The sequence below is a fragment of the Cavia porcellus genome, unplaced genomic scaffold (genome assembly GCF_034190915.1).
Source record: "Cavia porcellus strain 051 isolate PalLab524CR breed Dunkin Hartley unplaced genomic scaffold, mCavPor4.1 scaffold_31, whole genome shotgun sequence".
Taxonomy (NCBI): Eukaryota; Metazoa; Chordata; class Mammalia; order Rodentia; family Caviidae; genus Cavia; species Cavia porcellus.
The window spans coordinates 42,150,027-42,165,393 of NW_026947514.1; the positions used below are offsets into that span (position 1 = coordinate 42,150,027).

The window sequence follows — 15,367 nt, forward strand, 5'->3', positions numbered from 1 at the left end:
ATGTTTGGAAATAATGCTTTTAAAAAATTCCTGATGAGATCGAACAGTTCAAAAACTATCTGCTAGATGCTGTCATTTGTTTCCTGTGTGAATTGTTCTTTGCCAATGTTTTCTATTATGTATCTATGCAAATGTTTAGATTATTTTCCTTCATTTGTCCAAACACGTGCTTATTAAAGATGTTAATAGTTTGTTCTACGTTTGTTGAATGTGTAATTTCATAATTTTAGAAATCCAGAAATTTCAGATTTTTGCACATTTACCTGTATCAAACCTGCTTTTATAGTTAGAACATTATTCCTAATCCAGGCATAAGATAGTGAGCTTTGTTTATCTTAATTTCATGATGTTTATCTTTTGAGTATCTTTGAGAGCACTGTGTGGTGGAATGCAAAATGCAAGTCTAAACTTTTTCCCCGTAGTAACTTCAGTTTCTCCAGCATGATTGATTGAATAATCTAGTTTCTTTTTCATTGAATAGTGATCTTTCTCCATTTCTGGAGTATTACTCAAGGGTCTGTTTCCCAGGTATTTTCTTTTATCCCTTGGTTTGTAATTATGCTCTTAAGTAATATATTATTTCATTTATTCATTTATTCATACTGGGGATCAAACTCATGACCTTGTGCTTACCAGGCAAGAGCTTGATCTGCCGAGCTAAATCCCTGGCCCTCATTTTAGGGATTGAACCTAGGGCCCTGTGCAGGATAGGCAGACAACCTACCACTGACTTAAGTTCTAGCTCTTTTGTTTTGAGCCAGGGTTTTTCTAAATTTTCCACACTGGTCTTGAACTTGCATTGTAGCCTCAGCTCCTCAGTAACTAGGATTATATGCAAATGCCGGTGCTGAGCACATTGTTTTAATTATTGTATCATTAACATTAGTTTTGTATTTTCTTTTGCAATAGTTAATACCCCATATTTATATTTTAATTTGAGTATGCTAGAGCTTTAACGTATTGAATAAAATAATCATGGCGTGCTTAATTGATTTTTAGTTAAATGTTTTTACTTTTTATCTTTAACTATGTGAAGGAAATATTCCCTTAGGCGCTTTAATAACATTAATCTGGAATGGTAAAAAATGTATCAGATACTTTTATAATGTCTGTAATGTCTAAATGTGGAAGTTGTTTATAAAATGAATTTTTATGGGTGAATCACACTTTGTTAATAACTTATATTGTAAGTTCTAGTACATGTCCCTAGAGAAGATGCATTAGCCTCAAGTAAAAATAGCTTCATGCAGAGAGATGGAGACTGGGGCTGTTTTCTACTCATGGCAATATTCCAAGGAATCCTGTTAGAAATGTAGTGTCCTGAGCCTGGGATTTAGCTTAATGGTACAAACACTTGCTTGCAAGTGTGAGGTTGTGAGTTCGGTCCCCGGTACCCAACCCCCCCTCAAAAAAAAAACGTAGTGTTCAAAACTTAACTTCTAACAGTCTCAGTGTCAGAATTGACCAGGTTTTAGGGTCCTTGCACTGACTGGCCGTGAGACAATGAGGTGCAGCTTCATTGGCTGTGCTGAGTGTGTGAGTGCTGCGTCTGGCAGAACTTTCTGTGGCAATGAAAATGATAAAAATCCCAGACAGCTGACCTGGTCATCACCAGCTTGGCTATTAGTTTGTACCCAGATGGATGCCATACAAAAGGGGTGAAGCCATATGGCATCCCATGCATTGTGGAAAGCCAGGGGCCGCATAATGCTTTGTAGCTCATCAAGAATACTCATATTTGATGTAAATTCACTTGTTCCTGTAGAATCATGCCATGGGTAAGGGAACAAGACTAAAATACATCGTAATGAACTGTTGTGAGGGGTTATTGTTGCTTGCAGTAACAATTAAATATTTCTTTAATAACTGATTTGGGCATTGCTGCGTAGTGCAGTGTTGAATTTGCTTGCTCTGGCTTGCCTGTTTTGTAGGAACTTCTAAAAATTGTCTATGCATAAAATGTTTAAATAAGGTTATATCTGATATATCCTGAAATCTCTAAAAAGAAAAAGGAACTGTAATTATTTTAGTAGATATGATTAGTAATGATATAGAGATCTCAATAGTTTTTTTGGCTTAATTCTCTCAAATTTTTGGTCAAGTGATCAGATTTCTTTATTTACTGTGCCGACAGCTTACCATGTGTAAAATGTTAGGGCCATACTGGTTAAAACATTTCCCTTCTTGTGAGGCAGCTTTGGAGAAGCTCATTTCTAGAGCCTTCATGCTATAGCAGAAATAGTAGAAGGGTGTATAAACAGATTTTAAAGGATCAGTGCTTTGCCAAATAATTAGTCATTTGTCTTAATTCTTTAGTGTGTAAGTTTGATTAGAGATTGAGATGTTTGAATATGCACGTGGTTTGGCTTAATTACTAGACATACCAGTTTATGGAAAAGATATTAAATGCATAAAAGTTGATACTATTATCCTGTTAAGTATGCATTTCTAAGAAATACACTTTCAAAAAGGGTGCATTTGAAATTATCTCTAATTTTAGGCTTCTTGCTTCTAAATGAGAGTGTTCTTCATATATAAAACTTTCAGAGGCTATTTGATATTTTGTGTATATTTAGTCCCAACTCCCTAGGTACAGAGGAAGCTATTTAATTTGCCTTTGAAATGCAGAGCGTAATTATTGCCATATGCTACCATGTAACAAATTATCCCAAAATTCAGTGGCTTAAAACAACGATCGCTTATTCTTACAAATGTGTGGGCTGATGGAGGGGACTTCTGGGGGCTGTGGTGGATGGGTTTTGGGGTCTGGGGTCCTCCGAGCCTCCCCATCTCCTGTGACTATAGCAGAGGTGCCAGACAGAATCTCAGCTGCCAGGCACAGGGCGAGCCTCTGCTAGTCAGCAGTCCAGAGCAGGTCATGTGACCTCCCGGAGTCCCGTGCAAAGCCAGCCAGAACTGCAGAAGTGGCAGGCTCAAGGCATGTGTGTAGGGAGAACGTGGAAGGCAACCAGAGATTGCAGTCTACCACTATAGCTTGTGTACCCGCCTACCTTGATTTCTGCAATGAGAGAGAAAATAGGCATATGTTACATGCAATAAAAGATGTGTAGGATTTGATCTTTTCCCCTAAGTTATTTATTGGTAAAACATCCATAGACATGTGGAATATTACAGATACAGATACAGATAATATTATACCATTATATAACATATAATGATAAATCTTTACCTGGTTGGTCTTGAAATGTACAAATCAGACACCATATCAGTGTCTGTTCTTTCTGTGCTGCGCCTTAGTTTTTCATGGCATCATGTGTTCTCTTCTTTTGGAAATCAAAAATTAATGTGGGACAGTACTTAAAAAATAATTTTTATCCATAGGGTTAAAAACACATTCTCTGACCTAAATATTGTAATATATACTTAGTTGGAAATATTTTAGATTATTAGGTCCAAAAGCAGAATAAAAGAACACTGTTTAAAGAACTAGTATTTATTAGTAGTGTGCGTAGTTTTCCCTGTTCCTGACACTTTGCTTACCTTGAGGTATTTAGTAAAAATTGTTTACTGTTGTGTCCTCCAGCAATACTCAATTGTTAAACATTAAATACAATAGAAAAATTATCTTGTGTGATTCAGTGAAAGAACCAGTGAGAAATGAAAAAGGAAGAGAAAGAATTCAAAAAGCAAACAGTTAAGTTAAGCAAACAGTCTAAAAAGCAAACAGCTAATACTCTTTTTGTAGAAAAAGTTGCTTTACCTTTTAGGTACACTGGATTTGCTTTGCTTGTCCATTTCTAGTAGGCTGATGGAGGAGGAAGTTGAGGTCATTTGTCCACCAAGCATCAACAGGGAATTAAGGTGGGGAAGGCTAGAAGCTTTGTGGGTGTGATGCTGAGGAGGCCAGGCAGGAGCCCAGCCTGCAGCTGAGCTGGTCAGTGTCACCCTGGCTCCCAGCGCCGTGCTTGCTGTGCCTTTCTGCTTAGTGGAGGGGGCTGGGGATAAGACCGGGGACTTGTGCGTGGTCACGTGGGGGTGGAGGTAGAGCCATGGTGCAGGCCTGTTCCGGTCACACCAGATTTTTGCCACAGCAGCACACCCAGGAGGAACAACTGACAATCTCCTGAATGCAGGTCTAGAACCTTTTAATGAAGTTAACCTTCAAAAATACCTTAGCATAGAGAAGCTATAAAACTTCATGATTAAAAAAAAAGGCTACCCATGGTATAAATTCCATAGAGATTTGAGAGTGTTTTGTAAGCTGCAGCATCAATACAAATCCAAATACAGTGGACCCTCAAGTTACAATTGGCCTGGACATAAGAATGATTTGGTTTATGGCTGGAATTTTTGTTTTAACGTATGACCAACGTCTGGAGTTATGACCTACATGCCAGCCACTGGTGCTTCCAGATGGCCTTTCATACAGATTTAACCTTTAAAGAGCTCTGGAAGGAACATCATAACACCCTTTCCTGTATGGGGTTCATTGAGACATCCTGGGCCAGTGTCTCAGAGGACACTGAGAGCTGCCTGTGTACAGGAGAGAGACTGTGAACGCTGTTAGAGGAGCCTGAGCCTTCAGTTGACAAGTAACTTGAGTTACACCCAGCACTGGGGAATGCATTGACTTCATAAATTGAGGGTCTTAGACAGCGGGCCAGTATTTTATGTGGACGCAATGCTTTTTCTTTCCATATTGAATGGGAACGTTTGAGAGAGGTGTGAGAATCTCTTTCAAAAATAGAACTGGCAATTTTTAGCCAAGGAAATAGAAGCCCATCTTAAATTAAGATGAGGTAAATCTATAGAGCCAGCTAAGAAAAGGGCTAGACTAGAAATTGTCTATTGTGATCATTCTTGCCATATGAACATTCTGACTGCTTTATTGATTACCCTGTTTTAAGCATCATGCAGAGGCAAAGAGGGGTATGTGAAGAAAATGGGCTTTGTTCAAGGGTCTCAGCTGGTGAAAGAGACAAGGAAGATCAGCTTGCGTCGTCACATGGGTCTGCTATAGTAGACTTTGTTCCAAAACTGGACTCACAGGACATACCAGTGAGTACTCAAAGACACGAGGGCAGCAGCATGGACTCTTTAGGACTCTTTAGGATGTAACTTTGATAAAGTGTGTGCCTAGCATGTATTCAATTCCCTGGCACCAAGAGACGACACAAAATGAAATGAACCAAGTTGTTCAGATTTCTTTTCTTTTGCCTGTGATGTTTTGTGGGTTCCTGGTATGAAGAACCTTTTAATGAAGATCCTTGGGAAATGTTTTAGCATGGGAAACTGGGAAACTTCAAGATAAGAAAAACACTGCCCATGGTTGGCCTACTTTACTTAGCATTTACCAGGACTGGTTTGTATCTGCTACCTTGATTCTCTTCACCCTGCAGAGTCTGTATCAGACCTGGGCCTTGACCTGGACATCCCACACCTTTTAAACCTGATGCCATATATGTATGTATGGGATTTTTCTTTCTCCCCCACTTTCTCTTGTTTTCTTCCCTTCCTTTTCTCCTCTCTTCCTCCCTCCTCACGTTGAATAGATGTTTAATGGGTCCAAAGCCCTTCTAAACAAGAGGGGAATTGGAGGACCTGAAGCCGAGGCCAGGATGCCCTCCTGTGTGGGCCAGTGTGTGCAGGCCGCAGCAGTTCATCTCCTGGAACAGACTATTAGGGTGCTGCCAGGAATTCCCTAGCTGGAAATCAAGATCTGCATTTGACAGCCGTGTGCAACATTTCTTCAGCACAGCAAAATGAACACTGTGTCCCTGGGTGTTATTAGTTCACTGGGGTGAGGAAGGGCAGGTGTGTGACAGGTTCAGTAGAAGGCAGTTGGCACTGTTGATGTGAACGTCCACAGGTGTAACTGGTTGATGTGCAGTACACAGTGGCAGCTGATATCTGTCTGCCCAGCTCCCAGCAGACCCTGTGCTCCATCTCTGACTCCCATGCATCTGGTCCTTTTCATCTGCAGTCTCCTTTGGTTACAGTGGTTGCTTGTGATTTATGGGTGGAAGTGATGGGGGTGACGCTGCGAGGGCGGGCAGAGCCTTGGGTCTGTAAGGAAACATCCTCCTCTGAAGCAGGATTGTTGGCTGCTTGCTGATACCCCTATTGCTAGAGCCCCCTTATTCCATAGGGTGCCACTGTACAGGTGCAGGCTGGTGCAGATACCTGGGGTGTCCTTAACGGGTGGTGGTTAGTCCCTGAAACCTCTTCTCTTGCTGTTGTTTCCTACAGAAAATCCTTTTTGATAAATACATTTTTAATGTCAGGCATCTTCCCCAGACTGTATCTTTGTTTTGCATGCCAGAAATGCCTTGAACTGAAAAATTGTCAGTGTTGTCTGCCAGAAAGAGAATGAAATTTGGAATCAGACAAAACTGGATGTGGCTTTGAGCTCTGCCTTACGTTTTCCAACTGGTGTTGTCTCTGTGTTTTACGGTTCTGAGTCTCTCACCTGTTCACTAGGAGCACCACCTCCTTTACAGGTTTCTTGGGAGGTAGGAATTGCATAGCATTGTTGTTAATTTACATTAATATGTGAATTCTCAATTGTAAATTTTGAAAAACCTACTTGGTGAGGTTTCTTGCACAGCATTTTTGCTATCCTTTGTAGCTTCTGGATACCTTTACTATATAGACCAGCTGTTCATTCTTAGTATAGGGAGAGTTAAGTTTTTCTCATATGTTTATTAAATAAATGAAGTTTATTAAATAAATGAAGTTTTAGAAGTTCTTTTAAAAATGTGAAGCTTGAAAGGCATCCTGTGGGCTTGAATTGGAATACCCCCCTTCCACAACAAGAAATGGTTGTGTCAGCAGCACTTGGGTATTTTATTTCTGCAAACTTAATGGCTGAATCCTGCCAGGCCAGGGAACATTCTGACCTTCTTTTGTGGAATAGTAACACTTTGGCTTTGTAAGCAGAATTTCATGATTATGTCTGGTACCCATTACACAAAATGGGGTTCTTTTGAAGTCCCTGGGCAGGGCTGGCAGATGGACCAGATGGAGGGGAAGAGCTGGCCACAGTTTTAAGGAGAAGCTACCTGGGCTGGACCTGAAACAGATCAGGCACCAGTGTAGAGATAATGAAACAAGGAGAGAAGAAGACTGCGCAAGGCTTCCGGGGCTGCCTGTCTCAGGGATCAGTCACTGCATAATCACTGTTAGAGCAGTAGCCTTTCAGGTGGTTTGGGAATTGGGCAGTTCTTTCCACAGGTCTAGTGAAGGTTGCTTGGTGGTAGTCAGCTGATGGCTGGTCTGGTTTGGAGTCTGTCGTGGCCTCACCCACGTCTAGTGCTATAGCAGGGGCTGGAAGGTAGGACTCAGCTGGGACCAGAGCACCTGAGTCATCCCCAGCACCGTGCTCCAGGGGTAATCAGGTTCTTACAACAAGGACTCTCAGGGTCCCAGGAGAGCGACAGAAGCTGTGAGGCTTTGAAAGTCCTAGAGCATCATTGTCCTATTGGTAAACAGGCCACGAGTCATGAAGGCCAGCCCTGCTTTAGGGGGAGGAGAATTAGATGCCACGTCTCAGTGGGGAAATGAGTTCCCATCTCTCCTTAACCTACTTCGCAGTGTTCCTTGACAAAAGGGCTACTGGGAGTCCTCCAGGAAGAGAGGGCAGAGAGTGTTTGCTGTAAGACGTGATGAAACATTTTTCCATTTGGGAGCAAAGATCAAACTGTCACAGGCTCCAGAGTCCTGGCAGGCACTGGAAGTGGAGTGATGGGTGTGGAGTGCTTGTTCAGGACATTTCATCTGCAGAGGTGGGAGTGGGAATGGAGACTCAGGCATGCAGTTGAAGGAATTTGCTTGTTTGGCCTTGTTTTAAAGATGTCCAATCACCTGCGGCCTGTGGGTGTCTCTGTTTTGTTCTCATGACTGACCTCTGAACTGATTGAATGCTGTTGAAATTGTTTTGGTTTTGGTGGCAAAACTTTCTCGTGGTTCTGGGGTGTGTTTTATCTCAGGCACTGTACAGTCTTCTAATTTCTTTATATTGCACATTTTTTCTTGAGCAGCTTCATTCATTTTTGTGATTTTAACTTTTAACCGTGTTGGGCTGAAGGCACCCCAGATATCCAGACCTACCTGTCCAGTTGCCTGCCTTTGTCCGCTGAGATCCCTTGCTAACTCTGTTACTATTTCAAATTGTGCCTTTACCTTGGCCAGGCCAGTGCCTTTGTGGTTTTTCCGTTGACCTGTGTGTCCAGAGAGATCATAAATTACAGTGAATCCCTGACTGGTGAGTGAATCTGTAACCTGACAAAGTGAGTCTTACACAGTACACCTGTGACAGTTTAAACGCCATGGGAATGCTCATAGTTGGAGGACTGTTGACTTTTGTAGGTTCCCAACTGTGGCTGCACATGAGCATCACCTGTAGAGCTTTGTACCCATGCATATCTGGGTTGCTGAATCAGAATCTCCTGGGACTCAGCTTTCTATTTTTAGAAAGCTTCCCTGGGGGTTGTGATGTCCACCTAATGCTGAAAACAACCCTTGGAACTTTCATACTCTAACTCATTTTCACCACATTGTTTTGTTTCCAGCTTTTACAGCTTCTGGTGGCTGTCATGACAGATTTCCACAAACCTGGTGGCTAAAGCAACAGGTGCATAGGTCTCCCTATGCGGTTGCAGTGTGGGCAGTGCGCTCCTTCTGAAGGCTGCAGGCCTCTGCCTGCTCCTGGTGTCTCCAGGTGCTCCTTGGGCTGTGGATGTCACGCTGGGGTCTGCCTCCACTTTCAGAGGGTCACATCGCCTCTCTGTCCCTGCCTCTGCCTTACAAGACACTTGCCTTGGATTTAGGACCAGCAGCATGATCTTACCTGGAAAGCTTTACTCATTACAGCTGTGAGGCCCTTTTCCTGACAGGTCACATTCACAGCTTTCAGGTCATGGCCTTATCCTTTCGACGGCCACCGTCCCACCCACAGCATGCCCCCTCTGACTGTGATGCTCTTCTGACTGGATACCTAGTCATTTGGACTTGGACCTCTAGTCTGCCCTCCATTGTGCACCCTTGCCATTGCATCATAGATTCATCCTCATTAGCTGCTGGCCCCAGTCTTAGCACCTCCACCTCCCCTTACAAAGCCGCGCTCCTCAGCCTTCCTCATGGAGGAAGAGGCTGTCCTCACCGGCCCTGCCCGTCTCTCCTCTGCAGCTGCTTCCTTAGGGACTGCGCCCTGCAGGCGTGCTCTGTGTAGGCCCTGCCCGTGCTCCCAGTCCTTCCGGCTTGGATTCCAGATCACTGCAGTGCTGACTTCCCACCTCTCCCAGTGTGCTCCGTGAAGCTCATCCTTCTTGTCCTATGAGTTGTTTTTTTTTTAATTTTAAAAAGCAAAAAAGAGATGATACAGAATTGCAAAAAATAGGAAATTAACACTAGTTAATATATTACATATTGTTATCTTAGTAGTTGTTCAGGTTATAAGATCTAGGTACCAAAAATGGTCAATCAAACAATGATAGCACAAGCTATTCTTTTTGAGGAATTAACAGAGATAAGTAGTATAGTTTTATCACACTTGTTTTCCTGAAGCTGACATTCATTGTTGCAACTCTAGCACTTGACACAGTGAATACTGGATGAATGGCCATACAGTTTAACCGAATTAGAAACTCATCCTGACCTGGTTTTTCTACCACTATGATAATTATCTCCAATAGGATTTTTTAAACCCGTCATCAACTAGATAGGGTATGTGAAGTAAGAGTGATCTGTAAGTAGGCTTGCGTGTTATTTGCTTGACCTGCAGTGTTTGTACAAGGCAATGGAAAGTGAAACATTTCTCCTTGGGTAAGGTTGACTTTTTTTACACCCCGCCCCCACTGTGTTGGAGACTTTGGGTTTGTAAATAGCAGAAACTAATAGCTGAACTAAAAAGAATTCCCTAACAGGAGACAAACAGCCCTGAGGGACCCTCCTCCTGGGTCTTTTGCTGTTTGTCCTGCTCATCTGCTTCATTCTTCGCTTTCTCTGCTTCTTCTGCCACACACAGGTTGTGACATTGCTGCAGCTTGAGTGTTTATGTTTTGTAGCTGAAGCTGCCCACAGATACTAGGCAGTTGTGTCTCCATCCGTGTCTCCATCCGTTCATACTTTCCAGGATGAGAGTGTCCTTGGCCAGCTTGCCTACCTGCTCACTTCCAGAGGGTCAGCTGCAGGTGGCAGGGAGACTGTAGTGCTGAGCTTGCCTGGGAGGTAAAGGACAGACTCTGTGCTGTTGGTGAGCTGCTGGCCTGCAGGCCAGCTGCCCTCTGCCTGTGTCACATTGAGGGGCTTTGCAGCCCTTAGCAGATCCTTTGGTGGCTGTCTCTACCCATTGTTCTGAAAATGCGCTCCAGGTTTTGCACTGTCTTGGAGTAAATTAGTTCTCATATGTTTCCCTTAATGTTAGAATGTTTGTCTTGAGCTGATTGGTGTGAAATATCTGAAAACAAAGTAAGTTTATGATGGTTTTTACTCATGGATACTTATTAGTAGTGCTCATAAATTCATTTAAGAAAATCATCTATAACTTTCTGATCTTGCCTGAGAAAAAGGAGAGAAGCGAGACTTAAAATAAATGATCTCTTTAGTGTAGAGACATTTTTACATAGCTGACATTCCTTTGTGTTAGCAACAGATTATGAACACAGTGGGAATAACTTCTGGTGTCAGATTGTCAGATGTGGCTCCTGGCTTGGCTCCCCACACCTGCCAGGTGCCTGCATGTTCTGGCTTCTAGTTGCAGGAGGCTGCAGACCCAGCCTCCCTACCCTGCTGACTGTACTCCTCTTTCAGGCAGAGCTGGGATGGTTCAGAAGGCCCCGGGTCTGTTGGATAAGATCCTCAGTCGTGCTGTCCCAACTTTGGTGTTTTGAGGGAGCGCGGGGCAGCCGTGGTTACCCGTATACATTTTAAGCGATTCCTTTCCCTTTTAGTTACTGTCTTGAAGGGAGCCTTGTCCAGGTATAGGCAGAGACTAGTCACGTCTGGGTGGCGGTGCGGGATGGGGCCAGAGCATTCAGGGCAGGTTAATACAGACTTAGACCATATAGTTGAAATTGAACTGCTAAGTGCAGTGCTGCGTTCCTTTCAAATGCTTGCATAAGGAATCACCTGGCAGACCTTATGTATTTCCCTAATGACTTTAAGGAGTTTTTTTTTTCTTTTTCAGTTTATGGATGAAAACTCATGTATAATTTGAGCAGGCTGTTTTTTTTTTTCTTAACCTAGTAGTGCAGGGTTCAAACAGAAATGAGAATGAATATAGAGAATTTTTAAGAATTCAAGGAGCTAAATTTGGTTTCCTTACACATAAAGATCTTACAGACAGTACTAAAATGCTTTGAGAGTGAGAGATGAGCTTAATTAGTATGCTGTTTTCTAACTAGTTTATTTAAAAGATTCCTCAAGTGCTTTCCTGAGTCCATTAGAATGGCTTAGGCTGAATTGAGCCAGGACTAATATGACCTCTGCAGAATACTCCCTGCCTGTTTGTACTCTCTCTCTTTCGAAAAAAGATTTGAGGAGTCTCACTTTATATAGTAGGAAACCTATAATTCCCTGTACATCACTGTTAAATTAAGTTTCTGGAAGTGATCTGAATTTCATTACAGCTGACATCTGTTTTGCAGTCCTTTCCTTTTGTGGGGAGTTTAGTGGGCAAAACTTTAAGACCATGCTTGCCTTTCCCTACTGCACCTAATTTTAATGCTGAAAACTTTTAAAATCTGTAAATAAATGGGCTTCTTCATCTTTTTTCTTTTTTAGGTACAATGGTGCTTTACCTAATGGAGACAGAGGACGGAGGAAAAGCCGCTTTGCCCTCTATAAGCGTCCCAAGGCGAACGGTGTCAAGCCCAGCACTGTCCACGTGATATCCACACCCCAGGCGTCTAAGGTAGGTGGGTCTGGCCAGGCCAGGCAAGAGAGCCTTGGGGGGCAGCAGCTCACATTTCCTCCTGGCCAGCTGCTGTCTTTCTACCCATCTCATTCTTGTGTTGGCTAGAGCTTTTCAGCCACCCAAGAATGCACAGCTATTGGGAAAGGCTCTGTTCTTCTGCATGAAGGTGTGCTTGGCAGCACCATTGGCCTGGCCCACTAGGTGCCAGCGCCCTCCACTGTCTCTGCTCCCACAGCGATTAACATCCACATATGACTCGGATACTACAGCCCATCTAGGGAAGGGATGGACTAACAGCTGTCCTGTTAAGATCTAATGTGTTAGGACACACAACAAATAGCAGACTTACCAAGGTACAGTAGTTACAGTGAAAAATACCTCTTTATGCTAAAGAGGTCTTGGATTATATCTTGATATAAGCATCACAAAAATTTGTTACTTCCTTCTATTAAGTACAGTAGGTGCTTTCATATAACCTACATATATGTGGAACTGAATGTATGTGATTATTAGAAAGACAAGAAGCAAGGAGGTCTAATATAAGAAGTCTGTTACACCTGTTAATTTTCATGTTCTTAAAGTGAATAAAATAGTTTTTTTATAAAAAGGATTAATTTATTTCTTTCTGATACGTGAGTGGAGAGATAAGTTTCCATTCTGGCTGATATAGTTTACATACTACTTAAGACAGTTTTTCTGTAATAAAATAAATTCTTTGATGTGTAATACAGTTTCTTTTTTCTATGAAATAACTACATATGTCTGCAGTATTTCATATGAGGCAGCTGGTTATACATGTCCAGCACCATGGGTTTGGGCAGTCTGGAGTGAGTAAGCCTTGGTGCCCATTTCGATTGGAAGCCTGGATTTAGGGAGGTGCTTATGTACAGTGCTTACTTGGTGTTACCGTGTAGGCCCTTTGTGAAAAGCTCCCACTTGGTTCTGTGCTGGGCTCCCCAAAAGGGTGGGAATTCAGTTAAGATCGACCTGTGCTACTGAGGGCATGAGGAGATACGGAAGTACCAAGGAAATGGGAAAAAAATTAACACTTGTTTTTGGATAAGTTTTGTCTAGAAAATGCACTAGATTTAAATTGAAAAGGACTTTTTTTTTTAAGGGAAACAAAGCAATTCAGCTTTATAAAAAGTGCTGAAAATGTAAAATAGCAAAAAAATCTCAGGAGGTCAGAGAAATACAAGAATTATTTTTTAGTCTGAAAGTGTTATAGTTCAAAAACAGTGACAAGGAAACCATGACAAATGTTTTTTAAGTGTGCTGTGAGCACCAGAATTGTTGCAATAGTTAGATACAGTCATTGCAATTTTGTCTATTTGATGTTTGTCTTTCTTTTCTTTCTTTGGGTCTGTAGCTTCTTATATTTACTGTTAAAAAATCATAGACTTTATATTAACAGAATGGCTGACATTTACTTTTAAGTTATGGGAATATGGCTTTAATCACTCAGACATCGTTTCATAATGGAATATAAAAACCTGCTATTGTGAGGGGAATCCGCAGTCCTTCCTTCCCACTCCCCACGCCTCCTGTTTTGCCTTTCTGATTTTACCTTTATATCTAGATTTGCCTGCAAGTTGTTTAGATTATTCAGCTTTTTGACAGTTGCCTATTTAGACATACTATTGCCAGTCGAAGAGTAGGGCAAATTGGGCTTTAGTCATGACCCCTCTATTTTATAAAAATCTGGGAAAACTATATCCCTAGGGTCTCCTGCTAGTCATTTGTGAACTGAGCAAATCAGCTACAGACAAGAGCCTGTTGAGTCAGATGGTAATACTTTAAGCACCAGAAATTTTGGCTTCAAAAAAAAAGGGGGAAAATTACTACAGAATTGGTTGCGGTAGGGAAAGGTTGAGTAACCAGGCATCTTGAAAGGAGAGCTGGAGTATTAGCAGACCATAATGTGCGTATTCTTTCAAAGGTATTACGAAGTGACTTGACTCCAGCTGTCTTCTAACTCTCCGAAAGGTTTAGAATTTTTGGGAGAGGGAATCTGCTAGACTAAACCACAGTCTCCCTCCCAGCCATGGCCAAGGAAGATGGGAAGAACAGGCATGTTAATTGTGGGCTGATCGCCACCAGGTGCTGCCTTGACCTTACTTGGCTTTCTGTGTCTACCAGGAGGGCTTAGGAATTGTAAAATAGCAGTCTAGACAGTGAAGAGGTAATAGATCTCCTCGGTCACAAATCTCTCACTCTGTCTGGTCTCTTACAAGTTGTGTCTCTAGAGCCAGTTTTGTCCTGCCAGTCTTGTTGATAGGTGGGCTCTGTTGTCCTTCTACTGTGGAATCCCACCTGTTTATGAACATGCCCTTGTATATTTAAAGGACTCTGATTTAGAGTCCTGTTTGACTGGGGCTATGAAAATGAGACCTAAAAAGGTGAGTGGGTCCCTTTTGGCTGGGGAGTGTTTTCCCTGTACCCTGCAATGCAGGGGCAGAACAGGGCACCCTATTGCGGAGGTAGTGCCAACAGAGAAACAACACCTCATAGTCTCCGTGCCTGCCAAGTATCCAAGCTGAGGCAGATGGAGGTGGTGAGCTTGTGCTACTGTTGTGTAATCTGTATTTGTGTAATTTTTATTTGTGTACATATTAGCTTTTAGAATAACGGAAGTATTTCTCTGTTTGTATAATATTTTTTTTAAAAAAAGTCAGAAGTGCTATTTTTACTTTTAGCAGGTCTATTATCTAGGCATAGGGCCTAGTAATTTATTTACCCATTCATTTACTCAACAAATATTTATCTGTCACCTTCCATGGCCAGGCATCATGCCAGGTGCTGGATAGACTTCTGTGAGCCTGGTATCCTGCAGCTAGTGGCACAGCACACTGGAGACAGCGAGGCTCAAGGACCACATTTGTCACTGTGAATGTGGAAAGGGGTTCAGAGTGTAGTAGGACACACAGGAAGGATCTGCTCGCCATGCTGAGGCGAGCCGAGGGGGAGGCAGGGCTCGGGGTGTTTCCTCGGGGGAAACACAGAAGTGTAAGGGTATAATGAGAATTTCAGTTGATGTATATGACCTTGCTTAAGTTTTAATGGTATGGCTATTTTGCTGTCATTGCCCCCAGTGAGTACCTCTCTGTTGTGCTAAGGTAGTCTCTATACTCATGTGCTTCGTAAGCACAGAGGTTGTGCAGCTCGCTGTTTGGGGACAGCAAGGCCTGCGGGGCTTGGTACCCACATCGGTTGTGTTGCACCCTGGAGCAGCAGAAAGAGACCTGGCTGTATATAAGCTCGGAGGCCTGCGACCTCTGTATCCACCTGAGTCTGGTGAATGCTCACCTGCTCTGTGAGCCTTGTGAAGTGAACAACCCCCTCTCCCCCGTGAGTAGAGTCCTGCCACCACCTCTCAGGATGGCTGGGCAGTGCCCAGGCTTCCAGTATGGGAACCACTCACAAGGACTTGCAGAGCCATGCAGCCTGTTGGAATGGGTGTGGCTGTTCCGTGGGCTGATAAAATACTGAAGC

At 42.7% G+C, this 15,367-nt stretch overlaps 1 protein-coding gene across 2 annotated transcripts in view; it reads left to right on the top strand.

The window, feature by feature from the left end:
- Nucleotides 1-15,367, top strand: part of Peli2 (pellino E3 ubiquitin protein ligase family member 2) — a 145,315-nt gene that overhangs the window by 36,766 nt on the left and 93,182 nt on the right. For both annotated transcript variants that reach the window (XM_063241128.1, XM_003472490.4), the window contains one exon: nt 11,743-11,872. In XM_063241128.1, coding sequence (XP_063097198.1) covers nt 11,743-11,872 — 130 coding nt within the window. The remainder of the gene's footprint in view (nt 1-11,742; nt 11,873-15,367) is intronic.